Raw genomic sequence first — 25,000 nt, forward strand, 5'->3', positions numbered from 1 at the left:
CAGTGGCAGCCGTGGCCTATTGGTTAGCGCTTCGGACTTGTAACCGGAGGGTTGCCGGTTCAAACCCCGACCAGTAGGAACGGCTGAAGTGCCCCCTGAGCAAGGCACCTAACCCCTCACTGCTCCTCGAGCGCTGCTGTTGTAGCAGGCAGCTCACTGCGCCAGGATTAGTGTGTGCTTCACCACACTGTGTGTTCACTGTGTGCTGAGTGTGTTTCACTAATTCATGTATTGTGATAAATGCAGAGACCAAATTTCCCTTACAGGATCAAAAGAGTACATATACTTACTTATACGTATATTTCCAGGGAAGGATCTGTGCCAGGCTCAATAGCCTGGGAATACCCATACGAACTTTCCGCAAATTTGGGATTTGCTCTGCAGGTTCGTCTGGCCAAGAGACCATTGAAGCCCATTTCCAATGTCCCTAAAACACGGACACGCAATCACTAATCCGGCATGGACGTGTATTTCTTTGGAATTGATAAAAAACACTGCATTTAAAACCTTCGTTTACAAGATTACTATACTTCTGAAACGATTTGGTAAGAGCTTAATGCACCAATTTAAGTTTAATTTCACTGCTAGTTACACCCCTGGAAGTCAGTGAACCTTTTACACACCTACTCTCAACTGAGAAGGGTCTGGTGTCAACAAGGATATAGGTTCAATCCAAATCCTCATATGAACCAATTTAGATTAGATGTAGACTCACCTGTTCCGGTTTGGTAGTCATGTAACAGGTTACGTCTAACTGAGAATCAGAGGTTATCACTAGTCCCAATCTTAAAAAACACTATTTTGTACCTACACCATATACCCATGATATATAATACAAGGGATGATTATGTGTGGAGAGAGAAGAGAGAGAGAAAGGGATGATTATGGAGAGAGAAGAGAGAGAGAGAAAGGGATGATTATGTATGGAGAGAGGAGAGAGAAAAAGGGATGATTATGTGTGGAGAGAGGAGAGAGAGAGAAAGGGATGATTGGAGAGAGAAGAGAGAAAAGGATGATTATGTGTGGAGAGAGAAGAGAGAGAGCGAGAGAAAGAAATGATTATGAGAGAGAAGAGAGAATAGAGAAAGGGATGATTATGAGAGAGAATAGAGAAAGGGATGATTATGTATGGAGAGAGAAGAGAGAGAGAGAAAGGGATGAGGGGGAAGGTTAAGATAGCACCATGGAAGGAAAGGTGAAAGTAGAGAGGTGTGGTTGTACGCACATGTGTGTGTGTGTGTGTGTGTGTGTGTGTGTGTGTGTGTGTGTGTGTGTGCAAGAGAGATGGGAATAGAGGATGTCTGAGACTAGTGAGGTATGAGGTAGCTCTTCACAGTTTAAATTGGCAGCCTAAATCTGAATGTAAGTGGGTGAGTGGGAATCAAGGGATCATCACTTAGTAGGTGTCTGCATGTCTTTGAGCATTTTGGTGTGTGTGTGTGTGTGTGTGTGTGTTTAGACTGGGTGGGATCATATTCTGTCTCTAATAACCAAGAGCAGAGACTGCTCACATTCACACTGGCCTACTGCCAAGCGATGACATCATCCTCTGCAATGCACACAGACACGTGCACACACAGATAGCTAGAAAGAGAGAGAGAGTCAAATGCACACAAACATAAGTATAAAGGAAATGCACATAATTGCTTTTGAACAAACTGCCTGCAGTCAATCAATGCATATTAGGCCTACATTCGTAATGGGCCTTCATTTACACCTATTTTTGCATACAAATTATTGAACGCAGCACATTACTTTTCGTCATCTTTTCACGATTAGATACCATACATCTTTAGATGCCCTATACCTCGCCTATCAATTTTCTTCACAGCCTTAGGGCTGAGCTACACCAGGCGCCAGAACTGAAGCTGCCCGCTCACGCTATGCGCCTGTTGCAACAATTAGCTTCCATTATAATCAATGGAAGTAGCTACACCAGACGTGACAGTGGGGCGTAAGTTCATAAAAAATAGACCATTCATCTAAAATGGATTTTACGCGTCGCGAACGGAACGCTTCAGTTACGCGCCTGGTGTAGCTCATACCTTATCTTGGGCTCAAGCATACGATGGACTACATCTCCCATTAAGCAATGATAAGAATTTCCGGGTCAGCTAGGAAAGGTTAAAAGACGCTGATGGCTCGGCAGGTTTTGAAGAAATAACCTGTGGGGATTTTGTTTTGCTACTGGTATACAGCTTGTCACTGCCGTAACAGTTTAATTTGTAAACATTATTAAGATCTTATGGAAGCCCTGAAACACCGGACGCGTTATGGACGCCCCATGCCATGGAAAGAAACCTACAGGAAGGTAAATCCACACTGTTTTAGCCAGTCAGTTGTGCTAAGACGAGCTAGCTCTGGACAGACATAATGCTCATGTCAAGCCAAAATAGTTAGCTTTTACATTTGTTTACCTGGCTTTATTTACTAGTCATTTAATGTAGCACTAGTGCCTTTAGTCGCCAAACACTTCTACAAAGTCATGTTTTTAAAAGGCACTGTCATGTATCAACAGAAATTTCTTCACTATTAATCAGGGCTACTTGTTTAATTAAGCGTTAGCGTTAAGAGTTTGCGTCATTATCTTTTATGGTGGGATATGTCACAAATCATCTGCCTGCCACATAACGTAAGGTTGGAACATAATTGTGGTAAATATTGAGCTCTTCCTCTTGCAGCGTTGTTTTGAAAGGCTGAAGAACAGTCGCTCTCGGTTGCTGGAGAGGTACCGCCAGGCGGGAGAGAGCGATGAGTGCGGTAAGGGATCCATGGTCGAGGAGATCATGCAGGAAGAATGGAGTGCCCTGCAGTCATCCGACGGGAGCTTGTCATCGCCGTGGAGCCACGTTGGCGTAGATGTAGGCTACGTTTTAAGAGGACACCATGCAACATACTAGGCCTATGGTAAAGGTTTGAGATGTTATCCTGAACTTTCATTCTTCTTGTCGATGCAGTTATTTGGAGCTGTAAAGCAAGACGATGAGTTGACAGTCCTTCAAGAAATTCAACAAGAACTTCTAGCAGAAGGTTTGTGTTTGTGCAACAAACTGTCCAGTAGGCTACATACCAAGATCACATCCGTTTCAGTTTTCCAGTATATGCCCTACTGGGAAACCATATTTCAATGATATTTCTTTGTCACTGTCAGAGCTTGCCATTCTGGAGGATTACCACAAGAACATACAGTTTGAGGAGCAATCTTTGAAAGCGCTGGTGGAGGGAATGGAGAACAGTAACCTCATCATCTGTCCTGTCTGTTTCACGTGAGTATCTACCATTTAGCAACAAGAAGCTACTGGGGTTGGGGCAGCCATGGTGTGGACCCAAGAACTATTGCAACAATAGCTGGCTTTCGTTTGTTTGAAGTGAATGATACCTGTGACGATATATACTGTACTAAGTTTAATGTCTCTTTCACATTAGTAAGTGACTGACCTATCTGGGTGCGTTTTGAGATGCCTGATGAAATTTGACGTTGTTGAACTGGCATCATTATACTGGTGTCCTACACCTTGTATGTAGTTGTTCGCTTATTTCCACTGTGCACAAAGTTATTGTAACCGAAAGTAGCCTAATGATAAAACGCACAACTCCGGGAGGACTTGTCGCCATGGTTGCATGCATTTATGATCTGTGAGTGCGCGCACATCAAGCATGTGTTATGTTGCACATTATGGCAAAGGGGACATGCAGCTCACCATACGTTTTCCCAACGTATATGCACCAATAAAATTAAGTAGAAATACATGAATACGTTTAGATTTATAAAAGCAATAATTGCATAAAATACAGGTTGTTAACGAGTCTTGAGCCCGAGTCAAGTCTGAAGTCTTTGAGGTGGAGTCGCAAGTCAAGTCTGAAGTTGCTGTTTGTGCAACTTAAGTGCGATTCTAGTCCTCAGACTCGAGTCCTCATCTCTGTCCAGAAGCAGGTGTGTGTGTGTGTGTGTGTGTTTCCTGACTTGGGTTTGTATTTTGATTTCAGAAACAATCTGACTGTGACCAGCCATTTCATCTCTTGTCCATGTGGCCTGTACATCAACACTCTGGTATGTCTCCTTTTAATGCTTCAAATTAAAAGTGTTCTGTGCATGGGTCAGTAGTAGCCTGTCGTCATACTCAATTCTAGTTAGAATTTGAGTCTGATACTGCTCCATTGGGACATGATTGTGGGGCGTGTTTCAACCGATACAGTGGGGGAAATGCCTCTGGTAAGGTCTATCCAATTGAGTGCAATCAGAGCTACGAAATGCCTTACCGTGAGCTGTAGGAAGAACACCCGAACCATACTTCTTCTCCACAAATGCCTTAACAATGTTTTATGGTCGTTTTTTAAAGTTACTGTGCTGTCAATATATTGCACAACACGTGATTGCGAAATCTAAGACCGCGTTTATACGTAGCAGGGTAGGCTAGTCAGAAAATCAGATATTTCCCCTCCTTCGTTTTTTTTAAATAATACCGCTCACACCGACGCTAAAAACAGCTGGGGAAGGGTGTCGTAAACCCTTCGAGCAAACAGGTGGCCAATCAGAGATTTCAAACAAACGAGGGAACAACATGTCACAATGCAAAAACGCAATTTTCCCTGATTACATGCAAAAGTGAAACAGGAGTTTTCCCACATCTCCACTTTGGAGTTTTCAGAAATAATTATTTTCAGTGATAAAACCTCTGTGTAAATGACAGGCCAAATCGCATGGAAATAAATGCGGTTTTCCTGCGCATAAACAAGGTCTTAACCAAAGCGTGCTCAGATGACGTTATGGACGAGGCACGAGGTCATCGTACAAATCCCACCTAGACAATCTCATTGGTCCGAACAGCTCTGATATGGGCATAGTTGCTCCTCAACGGAACAATTCCAGACCGAACTTCCTGATCTCAAATGTAGTGGGTGGGGCTAGTTCGGTTGGCATCCAGGCTGTATGAAATTAGTTGTTATATTCTGTGTTCTACAACCAAATTCATCTGCAAAACTCTGCCTCACATTTCTGTTGGGTCAGATCTGTGAACGGGCCAGTAGTGTGAAACCTCTGAGCTTGCCTATGTTTGACAGAAGCAAAATTAATGGTCCATTTCCTGGACACTGGTTAAGCCTAGTCCTAGCCTGCATTGGGAACATCCACTCCTTTACTACATAGTGCAGTATAGAGTGAATAACCACATAGTTATTCACCAATAGTGCACTATTTAGTGGACAGCCACATACGTACCTGTTCACCAATAGTGCAGTATTTAGTGGACAACCACCCAGTTATTCACCAATCAGTGCCCTATGTAGTAGATGTTCTGAATGCAGATGTAGCCCTTAATGCTCTTTTCCAGTTTTTATTTGTTTGTTTGCTTTTGTTTTGAAGAGTCCTATTTCCGTTTTTATTTTATTTATTTCCTGTCCTACCCCAGGGCCGAGGTGTGAGCCCTGAGATGCTGAGGTCTCTCCTGGAGCAGCAGGTCACTCAGCACGCAGACTCTGAGTGCCCCCACAACCCCGTCTTCTCCATGGTGACCAACATGGATGGCTCCTCCAGTCTCATGGCCAGTTGTGGGGTCAGTAGAGCTGCACCAATTAATCAGTTTTGAACTATTAAATTAATTGGCAACTCTTTTTATTATCAATTAATTACTTTTGCAACTTTTTGCAAGTTTCTCACTCCTTTCTCTTTCTCTCCCCCTCACTCTCTCTCTCCCTCTCCCTCTCTCTCTCCCTCTCCCTCTCCCTCACTCTCTCTCTCTCCCTCTCCCTCACTCTCTCCACAGGCTTGTGATTACCTATCCGTTGTTCTCTGAACACGTCCTATCTACTGGGCTCCATTTTACGGAGTGTCTTCATTTTAAAAAACAAACAAAAACAGTGACATTTCTGTGAAATAATACAGCTTTGATTCTCTTGTCACATTAAAAAGCACTACAGCAGAACTTTAGCGTGCACAGAATGGGCCTGTGATGAGTGCGCTCTGTTTCTGTGTTCTGTACTGAGCTCCGTGTGTTGGAGCTCATTTGTTTAGGGGGGGGGTCCTGTTCTCTGAATGGGCCCGTAGTATGCGGGGCATCTGAGCTATGTATGTGCCAAAAGGTGAACTTCAGACTAATCCTCCTGAAGCCTCCTGTGTTTCACTTGCATTGTGTCAACCTCAGCTGCTTCCATTTACCGTGCAGTTCAAATGCACGCTAACGATTGTCCGTCCTATTTATCTGTATGTCATGACCTTTTAAAGATTTAATAAAGATTTTATTTTTAACTAAATGTGACTGGTGTGGATGTTTGATTGGACTTGGACTGATGGGTAGGCCTGATCTCTTCAGGCGGTGTTGGAATGAAAGGTGTTTTGTCTGAAATACAAGCCGAGTGAGACTGTCAGGCAATACCTCCCACAGCCGTTTTTCATGTACGTTTTGCCCTTTAAAGTGACGTCAATGAAGTGCATGGAATTCACTTCACACTTCACAACACACAGGCTAAATGACTGGTTGTATTTCTTGTTATGTAATCCCAAGACTTGTTCAATCTAAACGCATGAACTGTGCTCTAAAGCTTGTGTCAGTTATTTTGACATTCGCCTAATTATACGGTAGAAAGGAGAGACCAGTTTAGCCAGTAGTGCGCCCCTCCTAGGGATTTGAAGAGTTACTGAGAGATCGTATACGCTTATGACGGCCTGTGTGTATATCAAAGTCAAAGTCAGCTTTATTGTCAATTTCTTCACATGTTCCAGACATACAAAGAGATCGAAATTACGTTTCTCACTATCCCACGGTGAAGACAAGACATATTTTACCAATTTAAGTCCACAGACAAACATAACATTCAAGTAAACAAAAAAGTAAGTAAAATTCAAGTAAAATGGTTGAAATTGTGCATAGACGGTCAATAAAATACTAGTGCAAAGTCAGGCCAATAAAAGGCTTGGGTAGTTCTGTTTGACCTAAGTAATAAAGAAAGTGGCATAGTGGTGCAAGTTATGTAAGAGCAGCAGAAGTGTTGTGTTTTCAGGACAACAACACCAAGTTGTAAAGTGTACAAGTGTGCAAGTGTTCAAGTGTGCAAGTGGAGTAGTGCAGGCGGCCATTGTGGGTCCAATGTCCAGGATGTTATGTAGCTGAGGGTGGAGGGGGAGAGGAGGGAGAGTTCAGCATCCTTACAGCTTGGTGTATGAAGCTGTTGGTGAGTCTGGTAGTCTTGGGGGAGCCGAGGCTTCTGTACCTCTTCCCAGAGGGCAGTAGATCAAACCGATTGTGAGCGGGGTGACTTGCATCACTCACAATTTTGGTCGCCTTGGCGGGTGAGGTGGGTGGTGTAAATGTCCTTCAGGGAGGGGGGAGTGAAGCACCAATGATCCTTCCAGCTGTGTTCACTATGCGCTGCAGGGCTTTCCTGTTGTATTCAGTGCAGCTCCGCCCCCACACAGCGATACAGCTGGAGAGGATGCTCTCAATGGTGCCTCGGTAGAATGTGGTCATGATGGCTGGTGGAGCACTTGCTCGCCTGAGAGTTTCCGCGAGGAAGTACAGGCGCTGAGCTCTCTTCGCCAGTGATGCAGTGTTGGTGGTCCAGGAGAGGTCTTCACTGATGTGCACCCCCAGGAATTTGGTGCTGCTCGCCTCCACCACAGCACCGGCGATGGTCAGTGGCAGGTGTTGGGTGTGACCTCTCCGAAGTCAACAACAATCTCTTTGGTCTTGCTGACGCTCAGCAGGAGGTTGTTGTCCCTGCACCACGGGGTCAGATGGTCGAACTCCAACCTGTATTGAGTCTCGCCGCCCCTTGGTGATGAGACCCACCAGAGTTGTGTCGCCAGCAAATTTCACTATGTGATTGTTGCTGTAGGTTGCAGTGCAGTCATCGTCCAGCAGGGTGAAGAGCAGCCGACTGAGCACGCCAGCCTTTGGGGGCCCCTGTGCTCAGTGTGATGCTGCTTGAGGTATTGTTGCCAACATCGCACTACTTGGGGCCTCTGACAGAGGAAGTCCAGTAGCCAGTTGCAGAGGTAGGTACTGAGTCCCAGTTTGTCAAGTTTGCAGATGAGTTGTTGTGGTATTATGGTGTTGAATGCAGAACTGAAGTCTATAAACAGCAATCTCACATATGAGTCTCTTTTTCCAGGTGGGTGAGGGCTGGGTGGAGGGCAGAGCAGATTGCATCCTCTGTAGACCGCTTGGCTCGGTATGCAAACTGGAAGGTCCAGGGTGGGGGAGAATGGCTTTGATATGTGACATGACAAGCCGCCAAAGCACTTCATGATGATGGGTGTCAGTGCCACAGGGCGGTAGTCATTGAAGCAGGATGGAGCAGTTTTCTTCGCACAGGGATGAAGGTGGCAGCTTTGAAACATGATGGGGATCTATGGCTTGCTTCAGGGAAGTGTTAAAGATGTCTGTGAAGACATCCTTTAAGCTTCCCCGCATGCAGTCCTTCAGCGCACCCACCTGGGATGTTGTCTGGACCTGTTGCCTTACGGTGTTGATAGCAGCAAGTGTCCTCTTCACGCTGTCGGCAGAGAGGCACAGGGGCTGCTCATGTAGAGGGGGATGGGTATATATGGAGAAGAGCATTTACTGAGTGAGATTGTATACGCTTATGCCTGTGTGTATCAATGGAGAAGAGCATTGAAGAGTTACTGAGAGATTGTATAATGCCATGACGGCCTGTGTGTATATCAAAAAGTCAAAGTCAGCTTTATTGTCAATTTCTTCACATGTTCCAGACATACAAAGAGATCGAAATTACGTTTCTCACTATCCCACGGTGAAGACAAGACATATTTTACCAATTTAAGTCCACAGACAAACATAACATTCAAGTAAACAAAAAAAAGTAAGTAAAATTCAAGTAAAATGGTTGAAATTGTGCATAGACGGGTCAATAAAATACTAGTGCAAAGTCAGGCCAATAAAAGGCTTGGGTAGTTCTGTTTGACCTAAGTAATAAAGAAAGTGGCATAGTGGTGCAAGTTATGTAAGAGCAGCAGAAGTGTTGTGTTTTCAGGACAACAACACCAAGTTGTAAAGTGTACAAGTGTGCAAGTGTTCAAGTGTGCAAGTGGAGTAGTGCAGGCGGCCATTGTGGGTCCAATGTCCAGGATGTTATGTAGCTGAGGGTGGAGGGGGGAGGGAGGGAGAGAGTTCAGCATCCTTACAGCTTGGTGTATGAAGCTGTTGGTGAGTCTGGTAGTGCGGGAGCGCAGGCTTCTGTACCTCTTCCCAGAGGGCAGTAGATCAAACCGACAGAGCGGGGTGACTTGCATCACTCACAATTTTGGTCGCCTTGGGGGTGAGGTGGGTGGTGTAAATGTCCTTCAGGGAGGGGAGTGAAGCACCAATGATCCTTCCAGCTGTGTTCACTATGCGCTGCAGGGCTTTCCTGTTGTATTCAGTGCAGCCTCCCACACAGCGATACAGCTGGAGAGGATGCTCTCAATGGTGCCTCGGTAGAATGTGGTCATGATGGCTGGTGGAGCACTTGCTCGCCTGAGTTTCCGCGAGGAAGTACAGGCGGCGCTGAGCTCTTTCGCCAGTGATGCAGTGTTGGTGGTCCAGGAGAGGTCTTCACTGATGTGCACCCCCAGGAATTTGGTGCTGCTCGCTCTCCACCACAGCACCGCCGATGGTCAGTGGCAGGTGTTGGGTGTGACCTCTCCGAAGTCAACAACAATCTCTTTGGTCTTGCTGACGCTCAGCAGGAGGTTGTTGTCCCTGCACCACGCGTGGTCAGATGGTCGAACTCCAACCTGTATTGAGTCTCGTCAGCCCTTGGTGATGAGACCCACCAGAGTTGTGTCGCCAGCAAATTTCACTATGTGATTGTTGCTGTAGGTTGCAGTGCAGTCATCGTCAGCAGGGTGAAGAGCAGCGACTGAGCACGAGCCTTGGGGGCCCCTGTGCTCAGTGTGATGCTGCTTGAGGTATTGTTGCCAACACGTACTACTTGGGGCCTCTGACAGAGGAAGTCCAGTAGCCAGTTGCAGAGGTAGGTACTGAGTCCCAGTTTGTCAAGTTTGCAGATGAGTTGTTGTGGTATTATGGTGTTGAATGCAGAACTGAAGTCTATAAACAGCAATCTCACATATGAGTCTCTTTTTTCCAGGTGGGTGAGGGCTGGGTGGAGGGGCAGAGCAGATTGCATCCTCTGTAGACCGCTTGGCTCGGTATGCAAACTGGAAGGGGTCCAGGGTGGGGGAGAATGGCTTTGATATGTGACATGACAAGCCGCTCAAAGCACTTCATGATGATGGGTGTCAGTGCCACAGGGCGGTAGTCATTGAAGCAGGATGGAGCAGTTTTCTTCGGCACAGGGATGAAGGTGGCAGCTTTGAAACATGATGGGGCGATGGCTTGCTTCAGGGAAGTGTTAAAGATGTCTGTGAAGACATCCTTAAGCTTCCCCGCGAGTCCTTCAGCGCACTAACCTGGGATGTTGTCTGGACCTGTTGCCTTACGGGTGTTGATAGCAGCAAGTGTCCTCTTCACGCTGTCGGCAGAGAGGCACAGGGGCTGCTCATGTAGAGGGGGATGGGTATATATGGAGAAGAGCATTTACTGAGTGAGATTGTATACGCTTATGCCTGTGTGTATCAATGGAGAAGAGCATTGAAGAGTTACTGAGAGATTGTATACGCTTATGACGGCCTGTGTGTATCTATGGAGAAGAGCATTGAAGAGTTACTGAGAGATTGTATACGCTTATGACGGCCTGTGTGTATCTATGGAGAAGAGCATTGAAGAGTTACTGAGTGAGATTGTATGCTTATGGCGGCCTGTGTGTATTTATGGAGAAGAGCATTTGCATGAGTTGGACAGAGGGTGTGTGTGTGTGTGTGAGGGGGGGAGAGAGGGGGATGGAGATGCATTAGGGGGGTGTGCAGAAGCTGTAAATGTGCTCTTCTGTCAACAGTTGTGTCACTGCAGTCCTCCGTGCGTCAACCACTCACTCACTCACCCAGCACATGCTCCCAGTTGGTCATTATGCAGCAATCCGCACAGCACCCAGCTCAGCCCCCCCCCCCCTGCAACAGAAGCCAGCCACCGCTTATCTAGGACACGCACGAGTCCATAACACAGTTATAGGATAACCAGTATTCTATGACTTTCATTTTTAACTCAACTTTAGTCTGCAGCGTATGCAACCTTTAACCGAAATTAGTTGTGTTATTTATCAGGGCAAGTGAATCTAACATTTGTTTTTTTTTTTTTTTTAAATAAAAATGTAAATGGTGCCTAGAAGTGAGAGAAGCAGAGTTCTGAGTTTCCAGTTTGGTTGGATTATTTCTGTTCGACTTGACTGATTGGCTTTGGTTTCAGTCTCTTGGTTTATTATTTGTTTTGAACATGAGGTGATGACCGGTTGTCCTGTAAGGTGACCCTGGGAGATCACGTCGCCTGTGTCTCATACCTGCATTGGTAGGCCTACTGCCCAACTGTGTCAACAAATAATGTGAGCGCATCCCAACCCAACTGAAGCGCGCACACACACACAACAGAAACTCACCCAGGTATTAGCATGGCTGCAGCTTGCCTAAAGAGTTATGCAACAGTGTTGATCTTTCAGCTGGAAAAAGATGCCCTGGATTTGGCATTGAAGAGCTCTGTGTGTCTGTGTGTGCGTGCATGTGTGTGGATTCCAGGCATCACTGGAGATCCTGTAGTTGCCATCCAGCAGTGATATTTGATCTTTGTCTTGAGCTGGTTGATGCGTCACTGATCTTTCCAGCAGGAGTAACAATAGACTAGTTTATGCATTGAGATGCATACGCCAGTACTTCTCATGGACTAGTTTATATTTATGTTCTCTCTACACATACACACAACTTTGACATAATGCACATCCACCCCCTGCAAACACCTGACACCTCCATGTTTATTTGGAGCTGGCTGATTCTGAGGGTGAAACTGTGTGCTATTTATCACACATAAACAGACACTCAGTCCTAATACAACCGGAGTTCAATTGAAATCTCAAGTTATTCATATTATATATTCCTTTATTATTATGCATCTTTATTGTTTGATGCTGTTTTGAGTCCAAGGTGTACTCGAATCTCTAAAATCAGTAAAAAAAAAAACTGTACAACTGTATTTTGCTGTACAAATATATCATAGTCCCAAAGAAAAGCTCATGCTCTGCATCTACCCACTTGAGCCCCAAAGCTCTTGAGACAGGTAGCCTAGCAGGCACGACAGGAGACAGTGCTGAACTTCACCACGCTTTATTTACATGCGCAACATGTCTTATACAAACTAGATTACAATTGAAAACAGAGTACACAGGAAAAATACCCACTAACATCAAACACAGAAGCCATACTACTGTGGGGGGGGAGAGGATGGGGTTGAGATGTCAAGGATCAAGGACAAAAGGTCAAGTGTCAGGTGTCAAGTGTCATCTGCTCTTGGGGAGAGTAGTGGTACTCCGAAGTCATCAGTGGTGCTGGACAGTGTGCAAGAGGCCTATGTGGAGTTAGCACCAGACTGAAAGATGAACGACTCTACTGTCACCACGCTAGCTAGCTAGCTAAGAGAAATGGACCCCAAGACGGATCAGTCCAAGGTCCAGGCCAAATCTGAACAAACAAAACTGATCCTGATGCAGCTGCCCTGGGAGGTGTCTATGTGCCCACCCCCCACCCCCCTTTCTGTGGGAGACAACTGAAAGGTTTCTTTGGATATCTGGGGGAAGGAAAACTCGCCCTCACAAGAGGGTTATCTGACTCAGAGAGAGGAGTAGCTTTCGCTCTTGCGGGTATGGTTAATTGGCACTGGTTCAGGTGCTGTGGTTGGCACCGCCCTGGTAAGGACCCTTTTACACTTGAAGTCGACACAACAAAGCCCACCACTGTCCACCTACATTAAATGCTGTGTCAGTCTAGTGTCAGAGTATGGCTGCTCTGGCTAACCATGAGTCTGGCCCTTTGAAGGTGTGGTCAGGACGCAGGTTTGTCACCACAGACTAGGACTCAAGGCCGAGCAGGGGTGACTGTGTGCTCTCCCCTTCCCTGCAAACACACATTATTTCCCTGCTCTATTTTGTCTCTTCTCTGGGCAATGCTCTGCCCAGGTACCTCAGGTCATGGTTGGGGGTTGGGGTCCAGAAGGAACCTGGCGGGACAGGGCTGGACGGGAATATTACACTTCTGTCTCCTGAAATTCTTCACTTTCGTCTGGCTATCAGATATACTCCATGAAAAAGCAACAAACAGTGCAAAAAGCTGCGTCTCGCCAAACTGGAGAAAACTCAAGTAATGAAATTGTGAGGGACCGTCTGTGTGATCCCACAATATCCACGTATGTGTAAAAGTACGTATGAGTGTGTGTGTGTGTGTGACAAAAGTGAGATAAAAGGGCATCCTCAGATGACATTTAACTCTAAAACAGTCGGAGTCGGTTACTATCCAGTGGGTACTCATGCTGCATTCAGGCGTTGCTAGGTGACGTTGTCACAACAAGCCATGCTGGACAACCCATTTCCTGTTTCTGTGAGTTCTTGTCAGTTACTATTCGGTTATTAAGTGATGATGCAATAATGAGACAATAAAACTCTTTCCGGGTCCAATGGCTTTCAGAGCCGCTAGGTTTTCTCCATAAACAGTCAAATACACATTTTGTTCCGCTATTCAGAGTAGCCTTTAAGACAATTGTGATCCTAATACTCACTTATTGTCTCGACCTAATAAAATCCTATTTATCGCGGAAGCCTGGACGTTACCCTTCATTGTATCATCTGGCTGCACAGCTACAGTAATTATTCTGTTAAAGTTAAGGGATTTTGTTTTACTCTTACTAAAATAGAGATGATGTTGATACGGTTTACAAGTTGCGAAAACCAGCTGGTTGTGCTAGTAAAAATTTTTTGATCAAAAAGCTGTTGGACCCGTGACGTCGGATTTAACAACCGGATAGGCAGAGTGTCCCTGCTACATTTCATTGGCTGCACGAAGGAACTACAGTATAAGTTCACCGGGAACATTTTGTGTTATCTTTATATATTGTATAAGATGTTTTATACACAAACTTGCTTGTTTTTAAATTATCCACTGATGTTTTCTGCTACGTGCGTAGGCGTAGTCTGGAGCAAAACAAAAACAAAAACAAACAAACAAAAAAACATTTCACTGGAAACATGAAACATTCAGTACAGCACTGTTTTAGTTTTAAAACATCGATGTAACAGCGTTGTTTGTGGTCTAGAAACACACCCATTGCCAAACTGGCCCTGAGGGGGTTTGTTCACAACCTACAACACTGGAGCCCTCCCTCCTGTCCTCACACCCCCACCCATCCACTCAACACGTCCACCTTTGCAGGCGAGCCGGCTTCACCACCGAGGAACTACACCATTGAGAAAAGCATGAGATAACAAGTATATATTCATACATGTATTTGACAAGATGCATAGGCATATTTACACACATGCATACAGGGACGTATGCAGTACCAAGGATCACTTCCTCGCTGAGTGTCGGGAAGAGTTGAGAAACATAAAGAAAATGAAACAAAACTAAACTAAACAAAAGCACAATGTTGTGTGAGAGTTGTCCCGGCATAGTCTGTGGTGCTTTGACCCAGGGAGAGTACAGAGGAAAGAGAGAAAGAAAAACATGTTCAACCTGGAAAAGCAACCAGAAACAGCAACAAAACAAAAGAAGAAGTAAAGTCCAGGATGATTTTTTTTTCTCTTTCTTCCAAATGATTACAGCACATGGCTGAACATGTGCTCATTTATTTTTTCCATTAAGTAATTCTGTACAACCAACCAGACTGCAGAAAGATCGAGATGGGGTCACGATGTTGCTATGGTGACACCCTTCTCCCCCTGAGCACTGATGATGCAGTTGCATATTGGATCGAGTCCCTCATCTCCACTGTCTGTGTGTGTGTGTGTGTGAATGTTGTGTTTACTATGTAACAGAGTTAGATGCATTTCCTTGAATCTCCGCACTATAGAGTCGTGTTTCCCCTTTCAAATCAATTCAGCTTCGGTGTGTCCGTGTCCATATTTTGCCACACCTCTGTACATCTGAGGGTGCATTGGCTAGGGATCATGGGTGGGTAGCCTATGTTTTAAAACTTATTACAGTGACCAGATTTCTAGATAGATAGATACTTTATTGATCCCCAGGGGAAATTCAAGGGTTCTAAGATGAACACCAGGGCCATTTCCAGTTTGGCTGTCAATATCGTTCTATCGTGTCAATAGAATATCTCATGTTTTATCTACAAATAGGGGAAAAAACTGATCTTGACTGCATTTTTGTGTTAGCATCACTGCGGGTGCATTGGGATGCTAGTCAGCTAGCTCCCTGTCTGCGCCTCTCTTCCTACTGTCCTGGAACTGAGAGACCAGCACAATAAAGGCAGTACTGATTGTCCCATCAATTAACCAACACACCACAGAGAGAGTGAAAGCAAATACTCCTGTTACATATATGTTTTGGGTGTAAGTGTTTGTGTGTGTATGAGTTATTCTGTATCAGGTGGTTTGTTTTTAGCTTCCTCTTTTGTTTTTGGCTGCCAGCGTCCTCCATGTTCAAGTAGTTTTGGCAAAATGTACAAAAGATAGCTTATTGTTTCTGCTCAGTAAAAATGGCTTCCGGGAGGAAGTCTGTTCTTGCTGCCTGGGAGCGTCTCTGCATGCTGACAGCTGACTCGAAGCGCTATCGCTAGCAATAATGCTATGTCCGCATGCAGAGGACAGGGCTCATCAACACTGAAGGATTAGCACCTGGTATGGCCTGGTAATGTTCACAATGCTAGGACGTACACATTTTCAATCTTCTCGTTTTTAACGTTTGGCTACATTTTACACTCATATTACCCCTTATACGTGCCTGCTAGTTAGCTTGCTAGCTAGCTTAGCATCTTAATGAGCATTCCAAGGAAAATCTGGACAGATCACACTCTTTTTACAGTTACATACAGTATGCATAAACAATAAGAAGTTCTCCTATAGTATTAACCTAAGATAATGTGTTAACTTGATCAGAACAATAGTTTGTCATTAGTTCGGTTGAGTTTTGAACTAATCAATATATATATATATATAAAAGAGAAAACAAAACAACACAATCAGAAGTGCACCAATTATGACAATAGAGTTCTCCTGAGTGTGCTGGTCTTGATAATCAGCTATTGTGTGTATGTGTGTGTGTGTGTGTGACTTGGTGTTTACACATCACTTCAGTTTCCTCCGTGTCTTGTCCAAACCCAAACGAAAGGAAGCAGGGTGATAGTGGTCAAACAAACACTTAAATCACAGAGACCATCTTTGAAAACAAACACAATCGCGAGGGAAGAAAAAAAAAACCTTCAGGAAACCACATAGCACGGTAAACATCACATAACTACTCAATGTTAGTTTTTCTTGAACTCTTTTTACAGGTAGGGCTACAGCTACTTTTTGTTAAGTCCTTCAAACAATGCTTCAAGCTCCTGCTCATTAAGATCCCCCAAACACAAGTCTCTCAAGAGTCTTTCAATGGCTAATGTCCTTGGCCTTTCTCCAGAAAGGGATGCATCATTTCCAAAGGAGCTTGTCGCTCTTGTGTCCTCCTTTGTCGTCAATGAGTTCAGAAGGAATCTGAGAGCAAACAAATGTGGTGTGTGTGTGTGTGTGTGTGTGTGTGTGTTTTTTTGTGCACGGTAGGGGACAGGTCTATGAAGGTTTGTATGTGCTGTAAACAGACTTTGGTGCTTTGTAAAGGTTTGGCAAGGGATGGTGTGAGTCTGACTTGGATGGATTGGTTATTGTCTTCTTTGTTTGTTTTCTGCTGCACCAAAGGCCTGAGTCTGGATCTGAAAGAGAAAGAGAGATGATATACTTAAGAATTTTTATCAATACTGATAGTCATTGCTGAAAGGTGCAATATGTAGGATCTGTATATGATTCATTAGTTATTTATTGATTTAGACTTCAATTTCTCGCCATGACACTGCCTATTCTGATGAACCATTTAAGACATAATTTCAACTTGATAAATTTCAGCCTGTAAGTGACCTGTACCGTGTACTAAGGACGCGTGTGTGTGTGTGTGTGTGTGTGCGTGTGAGAGATAGAGAGAGATAGTGATAGTGATCAGTAATAAATAATGACGTGTGTGTGTGCCTGCGTGAGTGTGTGTGTGTGTGTGTGTATAGTGATATGGATCAGTGATAAATAATCACTTGCAAATGAGTGTCTGCTGTGGTTACTAGGTTTTAGAAGTTGAGAGTGGGGTCATTGTGTGAACGTGTGTGTGTGTGTGTGTGTGTGAACTTCAGGAAACGTGTGTGTGTGTGTGTGTGTGTACACATTCTGGCGCCCCTCTGTCCCTATGCGTGGGCAGATGTGACACCACAAACACCTGAATGTGAACACACTGATAACAGTGCCATTGAAGCGTACACTAACACTCACTTTTAACAGCTGAGGTGTGAGATGATGTTGACATTTCTGGATGAATTCTGTTAGATGTGCAGCATGCATAAATAACCAACAGGTTTGGTGACAATGACATTTTATGATTATGTTGATACAATGTTGAAACTTTAACTGATCCAGAGCCCTCTCAATGGAAGTACTGAGCTAAAAAAAATCAACTGTCTGTGTATTTTGAGTTTTACCAGGCAAAGAATTAATTAAAGGACTAGCAAGTAGGTAGTTTTGTCATTCATTAATACATTGGTATAACTCAAGTTGCTTACAGAACAGCAGACGTTTTTGTGTATCTATTTTTAATAACTAAATATAATGCTAGCTAGTCCAAAGTGAAAGCATAGCTATGTTGGTCTTGGTGTTTAGCTGGTGTATGTATACTTTGGTCATATCTACCTGAACACATGCAATATGTATACTATAAGAATGTCTGAATAAACAAATGATGAAAATAAATGAAGAATAAACTAAAATACATGATCCCAGAGTGTAGTAACACAATCTCACCACTGGTGGCGCTGCCCATACACACCTGCTCATGTGCCCACCTCCCTGCTAGTCCTGCCCGTGTCCCTTCAGCCGGGCACCCAGCTCTGGCTGCCGGCCTTGCTGCCGTTGAGGTTGCCCACCATGGGGTTCAGGTTGACTGCATTCTGCGTGCTCAGTAGCGCGTCGAAGTTGACCAGCGCGTCAAAGTCCAGTCCGTCGGCATCCATCAGGTCACTGTGGATGATGGAGTCCACGTCGCACTCTAGGCTCCCGCTGAAGATGTCCAGGTCCAGATCCGAGGGGAAGGCGTCGGACGCCAGGGACGAGGGCAGGCAGGAGCCCATCCCCAGGCTGATGGTGCCGCCATTGAGCCCGTTGAAGAGGGACGCCGTGGTGGCCTCGCTCAGCTGAGCCAGCTGCTGCTTGGCAGAGACCAGGTTGTTGGCGCCATTGGCCAGGCTCAGGGGCCCGTTGCTGGACATGGATCTGAGCGAGCCCTTGGTGTTGTTGCCCTGGGCGATGACACAAACAAAAATGATTTCCCTCAAAGTACCTTGGTCATTGTCAGCAATGCCATAGTAACATACATAAATAAGTACATTTCCATAAATAAGTATATTATTTCCATAAGAGGCTTTGCATATTTAGGTTGTTATCTGTCACATTTCCAGGTGCAAGGTCTAAAACGCAAACAGAAATATTACTTTTATTCCAATGTTCAATGCCAATGATTATCTCTTTTTCACAAGATGTATGCTAACTATTACCCTGTAATGAAGTTTATTCTATCACACTGACATTAAAGGCCCATTCACACCAAGAACGATAATGATAACTATAAATAAATATCGTTCTTCTTAATATGAATGACGACGTTCACACATAAACTATAACGATAACGACATGAAGAGCGATATCGTTGGGGATCATTTTCAGAGCGATTTTCAGAAAATAAAAGCTAATAGCCAATCAGATTAATTTTAGCCGTCACATTCATTAAAACAAGGAGAGACTTTGTTTATTGTTGTTCAGTGTGAACGCTTTTATCGTTATGGTTAATAGGCCTTAAGTGAGCAGGAGAGGAGCTGAGGGCCGTACCTGGTGGTGGTTGTGGTGGTTGTGCTGCTGTACTTGTTGGTGCTGGAGGTTCTGTTGGTGGTGCTGAAGATGGCCGTTCTGGAGCTGGTTAGTGCCACTGCTGCCGTTGAGCCCGGCGCTGAATGATGACATCATGGGGTCGTTGCGCAGCAGCAGGCCGTTGAGCGAGCCGCGGCCGGCGCGGGAGGTGAGCGTGGAGCTGGCCTGCGAGATGAGCGGGTCCGACTGCGTCATCATGACGTCGCCGCGGCTTTGCGGCCCGAGGGGGTCGGCGTTGAGCAGCTCCTGCAGCGTGGCGTTGGCGAAGCGCAGCGAGGTGGACGCCGAGGTGGACGAGGTGAAGGACGTGGCCTTGTTTTCCTGGATGGTCTGCATGGGCGACTGGCGCAGGGAGACGCTCGGAGGCCCGAACAGGGAGTTGGCCGGGGAGGGCGCCGGGCTGCCGCCGGGGGAGGTTCCGGAAGGCGAGCCCTTGGTGCTGGACAATCCAAACCCCACTGTCGTCTTCAGCCCCCCCACCTGTGGCGACACCACCGACGCAGTCACTATGGCGATGTTGTCCATGATGTCGTCCAGGAGGTGGTCGGTGAGGCCGTCGTTGAGGTTCATGGTGCCGGCCAGGTCGGCCAGCCGAGGCAGCTCACCGCCACCGGGCTTGGACGAGGACGAGGAGGACGACGGTGGGGAGAGGCTGCTGGGGCTGGAGTAGAGCATGGGCGAGAGTGGCGGACCCAGCTCATCGTCCGGCACCTCGTCCAGCTCCGGGTTGGCCAGGATGGGCGACAGACGCCCGCTGAGCGTGCTGGCGTTGGAGTTGGTCCGCGAGCGGAAGTCGGTCCAGCAGGAATCCAGCTCGTCGCTGCTGCGCGACATGGGGCTCCCGGGCCACTTGGACTGGCCGCTGGCCTCTCCGGCTGGCCCCTCCCCGGCCGCCGCCGCCGCCGCCTGCAGGGCGGCCTTCTTCTTGGCGGCCCGGCCGCGCGCGCTCTTGGTGTACTTGCTGCCGTTGTCCATGGAGACGGCGCGTCGGCGGGGGGCCTTGCCGCCGCGCCCCCCCTCGGGGTTCAGCATCCACCACGAGCTCTTGCCTGTGCCCTCGTTCTGCACGCGGATGAAACGGCTGTGCAGCGACAGGTTGTGCCTGATGGAGTTCTGCTCAGAGACAGAGAGAGAGAGAGAGAGAGAGAGGGACAGAGAGAGATGGGGAGGGGGAGAGAGAGAGAGAGAGACAGACAGAGAGATGGGGGAGGGGGGAGAGAGAGAGAGAGAGAGAGAGGGACAGAGGGAGATGGGGAGGGGGAGAGAGAGACAGAGAGAGAGAGAGAGACAGACAGAGAGAAAGAAGGGGTTAGATGAATGTTTCAGCTGACTCATCACAATACATCACAATACAGCACAACAAAACATGACTCATTACAATACATATAGCACAACACAATAATGTGGACCAGACAATGCCGAAGACGCATGACACTTTAGGACACTCCTGGATGTGTAACATATGACACAATTACACTGAATGAGTGTGAGGGTGGATGTGTCTGTGTATAGTTCTTAGAATTGTCTTAGACGTCCTAGAATCCACAAAGTGAACTCCTTGTCCTGTTTCCTAATGTGTTGGAGCACATTTACTAATGCTGCGTTCCAGACGCAATTATTATAGTGGATGGAATCCACTATCTTGAAATCTCCTGGCTTCTTCTTCTTCTTCTTCTATCCTTTTCTTTTTACCTTTTCAAGAATGAATGCGACTCTAACCACTTAACATACAGACATGTTGAAATAACCGTTCTGAAGGTCTGGAGTGGGGCACAGGTGTCCCCTGTGAATCCAACTGTCTCAGCTTCTAATGCATACAATCTGGCGCTCCCTAAAACTACACATCCTGTTAATTGTTTCCCGTGTGTCAAAATAAAAGTCACAGCCATATCTCATGCTTTGCGCATTATATCTCCAGAACGGCTTGACGCATATGCTTCAAGTATAAGTATAAATGAAGAGTTCAGATGCAAAACCCTCTAAATCCGTCTGACCACATTTCTTTTAAATGAGCATTTAAAATCCGGTTCCTATAGGTTTTTGCATAGAAATCGATATTTCAGACCAGGAAGAGAGTGTTATTTGGTGTGTTTTGAAGTTAAATTATTTGATTAATGTATACTATGTGAGCATTCACTCACCAACTTTATCTCATTTTTGACGTAGGTGGCATTTAGAGGCTTTTGCATCTGAACCCTTCAAATATATAAGTGTATAAATTATTTATATATATATTTATATATAAATTATATAAATATATAAGTATAAGTATAAGTATATATACTTTTTTGATCCTGTGAGGGAAATTTGGTAGTTGAAGTGAGATGAAGATGAAGTGAGTTGATGTTGGAGGTCAAAGGTCAAGTCCATGAATACTCTGAGCATGATATCTCAAGAATGCCTTGACATACATGCCTGAAATTTGCTATGAGTGTTTGTATGGACTCAAAGATGAAGTGAATTGATGTTGGATGTCAAAGGTCAAATGTCAAGGTCAAAAACACCTTGAGTGTTATATCTCAAGAATGCCTTGACACACAAGGTTTTTTGGTATGAGGGTTTGTATGAACTCAAAGATTAAGTGATTCAATGTTTTTTTTCTAGAAATCTCCCCACCAACATTAAGCCAGCAGCTTTCCAACCACTATTGTAATTCCTCTGGCATTACATTTGTAGTTAGCCTGTAAGTTACGACTTCAATTCACGACTCACGACTTAGCGTTCCAGACAAAGTCAAGACAAGTTGCGACAAACCCTTCTGCGGTTGTTGTTTATGTGTGTGTGACGTCTAAAACCTTAACTGGGAGTACAACGACCTGGTACGAGTTCACGGGTAGTAAGTTACGGGTTTGGCTGCCGTTCCAGGGCACTTTCACAGGTAGAAGGTTGTGAAATCACGGGGTTCCGGGTTGCCTGGAGCGCACAATAAATCTCCTTTGGGTGACATCATTAGTCCATCAGTCATGGCTGAACCGCTGTGCCACAGAGGAGGAGGAAAAAAGTGTGTGTGTGTGTGTGTGTGTGTGTGTGTGTGTGTGTGTGTGTTTGTGTGTGTGTGTGTGTGTTTGTGTGTGTGTGTGTGTGTGTGTGTGTGTGTTTTTGTTTGTGTGTGTGTAGAAGTGGTAATGACTTTCAGATGCAATTAGCCCATTCAGAAATCAAGCCAATCGGATTAAGAGTAAAGAGGTTTGTGACTAGCATTCAGAGGGGTGTGTGTGTGTGTGTGTGTGTGTGTGTGTGTGTGTGTGTGTGTGTGTGTGTGTGTGTGTGGTGAGGTTTGTGTCTAATTTTAAGAGACGTTCAGAAAAAAGGACGGGAGGAGTGCCGAGACACAGAGGCATCCTCTTCAAAAGAGACGCCGTCGTCACGGAGACCGGCTGTTGAGTCATCACAATCAGTGTACCGTTTCAATGAGGAGAGATGATGCACAGCAACAAGAAAGAGCAAGTGTGTCTGAACAATGTGTGTGTGTGTGTGTGTGTGTGTGTGTATAGTGCTGATGCTTCATTGACATCCCACTGCTGTCTCTCTTCCTGTCTGTCACTCTCTCCATCTCTCCCTCTCTATCTTCCTCTATCACTCCTTTCTCTTTCTACTACTGCTCTCCTTTCTTTCTCTCTCTCTCTCTCTCTCTCTCTCTCTCTCTCTCCTTTACAGCCTTTTGTTCTTCCTCTCTCTCTCTTGCTCTCCATTTATCAATAATACAACACAACGCACAGAAAGCTCTCTGGAACTGGGCTCTCTGAATCATACATCTGAGTCCCTCGGCCTATTGATCACACTCTCTCTCTCTCTCTCTCTCTCTCTCACACACACACACCCATACACACACACACACACACACTGTTCAACAGGAAGAGCGCAGTGGCAAGCGCAACATCAGAGGAAAGAGGGTACTCATGAATGTGTGTGTGTGTGCGTGTATGTATGTGTGTGTGTATGTATGTATGTATGTGAATGGATCTGTGTGAATGAAATGCTGTTTCTTTGTGCTAAGAGCCTCAAGGTGGCAATTCTCTCCTCAACTGTTACAAATGGCAATGATGGCAATTACTAGCGCTGACTAAAGCAGCCACTCACACACCTCGGAAAAATCCCAGAATAAACTAGCCGCAGGGCCAGCAGGCTGCACGGAGTGGCTAGCACAGCGTTTTTTCAAACTGTGGGTCGCGACCCAGGAGACATGCCAGGTGGGGCGCGAACTGACGTGAAAAACAGGAGTTTTTTTTATTTATTTTTTTATCTGTAGCCTGGGCCCAGGTAGCACCCGATCGCCAATGGGCGACACTGTGTTATTCACAGGGAAGCCGTGTCAAGGCAGCTTAGTTAGTCCCGACCTACATGAGATTTTGAACGTTGTTGTGAGAGTGGTGAATTTCATCAAAACCCGACCCTTAAAAGCGTCTATTCTCCGCGCTGACTTTGGCCGAGATGGTAGCTGACCAAAAGGCTGTACTGTTTCACAGCGAGGCAAGGTGGCTTTCGAGGTAAAGTGCTGTCTCACCGTGTTTGATCTCGAATTAAGCCTCTTCTTGGAGGAAGAGCGCATGTTTGAATCTGCAAGCACGCTCACTAATGAACATTTCTTGGACTAAGCTGGCCTATCTTAGTGATATATTTGATATATCTTAGCGATACATTTGAGTCAAATGTCCAGTTACAAGGCAAAGACAAGCACCTACCTCACCTAGCAAATAAGATTACTGCATTCACCAAAAAAACTTGAGTATGGGACAGGCACCTTTCTTAGAGCGATGAGGGACAGGTGGGGCTCGAGAATGCCCCCTTGATCAAAGTGGGGAATGAAAGAAAAAGTTTGAGAACCACTGATCTAGTTTGTTAACTATCACAGTCACGAGTTGGGTCGCGATAGTCTGTCATTTTTAAAAAATTGGGTCCCCAGAAAAAAAGTTTGAGAAACACTGGGCTAGCATGAGCTTCAATATGTCCAACAAGTGCGCATCCTAAAGTACACACACTGGCTGGGCACTAACATGTTCACTATGTCCACCCAGTCCACATCCTAAAGTACACACACTGGCTGTCCGCATCCTAAAGTACACACACTGGCTGGGCACTAACATGTTCTTTGTGAAGCTTCACTGCCCAGCTGTGTGTGACGCAGTTTCAAATCAAGTGTCTTTAAGCTCAGCACAAACACACAGATAGGTGTTAACAGATGTTATGCCAGTGTCAGCTCATACGCATAGAGACACTTTCAGACACACACAGACACACACACACACACACTTTCACACAGAGGTTCAAGATCGCTGTGTCCGTTGATGGACTTGTGCACACGTACGACTAGGAATGTAACAGTATGAAAATTTTACCTCACGCTTATAGTGACCAAAATGATCACGGTTTTCGGTACTATCTTGGTATAAAAAGACGCAGAGTGGCTACATGATACAGTACACGTTTTCGGTGAAAATGTTCCTCCTTTTAAAATCAGGTGTAACCTAATGTATCGAAGTTAAATCCATCAATTAGACAACAGAATCAGTAGGGTACCAGTTTTTTTTATTGTACCAGGCCTACTGTATGTCAAAAGCAGGCTTTGATGAAGCTGGGAAGGATTAAACACCGCGGTTTTACACTGTGGTAACTAACTGCAATAATTATGATATTTAAAAAAAAAAAAAAAATAATTGTTATCACCAAGATTTTTATCGCGGTTTACCATTATACCGGTAATCGTTACATCCCTACGTACGACTAACTCAAAAGGACACGTCTGTTTCGCCAGAGTACACCAACACTTTCGTTTGGCTCACACACACACACACACACACACACACACACACACACACACACACACACACACACACACACACATACATACACACACTTTGGCCCAAGTACAGTACTGGATGACCTTCTATTTTCCTTTTGTTTTGTTTGTTCTGCACTTAGATGGATGGATGTGGGTTTTCCTCCCCTATGATTTAAGGATTTAAACAAC

The 25,000-nt window shown here is 45.4% G+C and overlaps 2 protein-coding genes across 4 annotated transcripts in view; one reads left to right on the plus strand and one right to left on the minus strand.

Moving 5' to 3' along the window:
• Window positions 1-6,249, plus strand: part of rpain (RPA interacting protein) — a 22,191-nt gene extending 15,942 nt beyond the window's left edge. For both annotated transcript variants that reach the window (XM_048250252.1, XM_048250249.1), the window contains exons 3-9: window positions 2,241-2,311; window positions 2,682-2,861; window positions 2,958-3,030; window positions 3,152-3,266; window positions 3,988-4,051; window positions 5,409-5,552; window positions 5,763-6,249. In XM_048250252.1, coding sequence (XP_048106209.1) covers window positions 2,241-2,311; window positions 2,682-2,861; window positions 2,958-3,030; window positions 3,152-3,266; window positions 3,988-4,051; window positions 5,409-5,552; window positions 5,763-5,792 — 677 coding nt within the window. In that variant the 3' untranslated portion in view covers window positions 5,793-6,249. The remainder of the gene's footprint in view (window positions 1-2,240; window positions 2,312-2,681; window positions 2,862-2,957; window positions 3,031-3,151; window positions 3,267-3,987; window positions 4,052-5,408; window positions 5,553-5,762) is intronic.
• Window positions 6,250-12,189: 5,940 nt separating this feature from the next.
• Window positions 12,190-25,000, minus strand: part of foxo3b (forkhead box O3b) — a 55,229-nt gene continuing 42,418 nt past the window's right edge. For both annotated transcript variants that reach the window (XM_048250248.1, XM_048250247.1), the window contains exons 3-5: window positions 18,994-20,145; window positions 17,939-18,407; window positions 12,190-16,787 (exon numbers count right to left, since the gene is read on the minus strand). In XM_048250248.1, the coding sequence (XP_048106205.1) occupies window positions 17,982-18,407; window positions 18,994-20,145 (1,578 nt within the window). In that variant the 3' untranslated portion in view covers window positions 12,190-16,787; window positions 17,939-17,981. The remainder of the gene's footprint in view (window positions 16,788-17,938; window positions 18,408-18,993; window positions 20,146-25,000) is intronic.

This window comes from Alosa alosa, chromosome 8 (assembly GCF_017589495.1).
Source record: "Alosa alosa isolate M-15738 ecotype Scorff River chromosome 8, AALO_Geno_1.1, whole genome shotgun sequence".
NCBI classification, from domain to species: Eukaryota; Metazoa; Chordata; class Actinopteri; order Clupeiformes; family Clupeidae; genus Alosa; species Alosa alosa.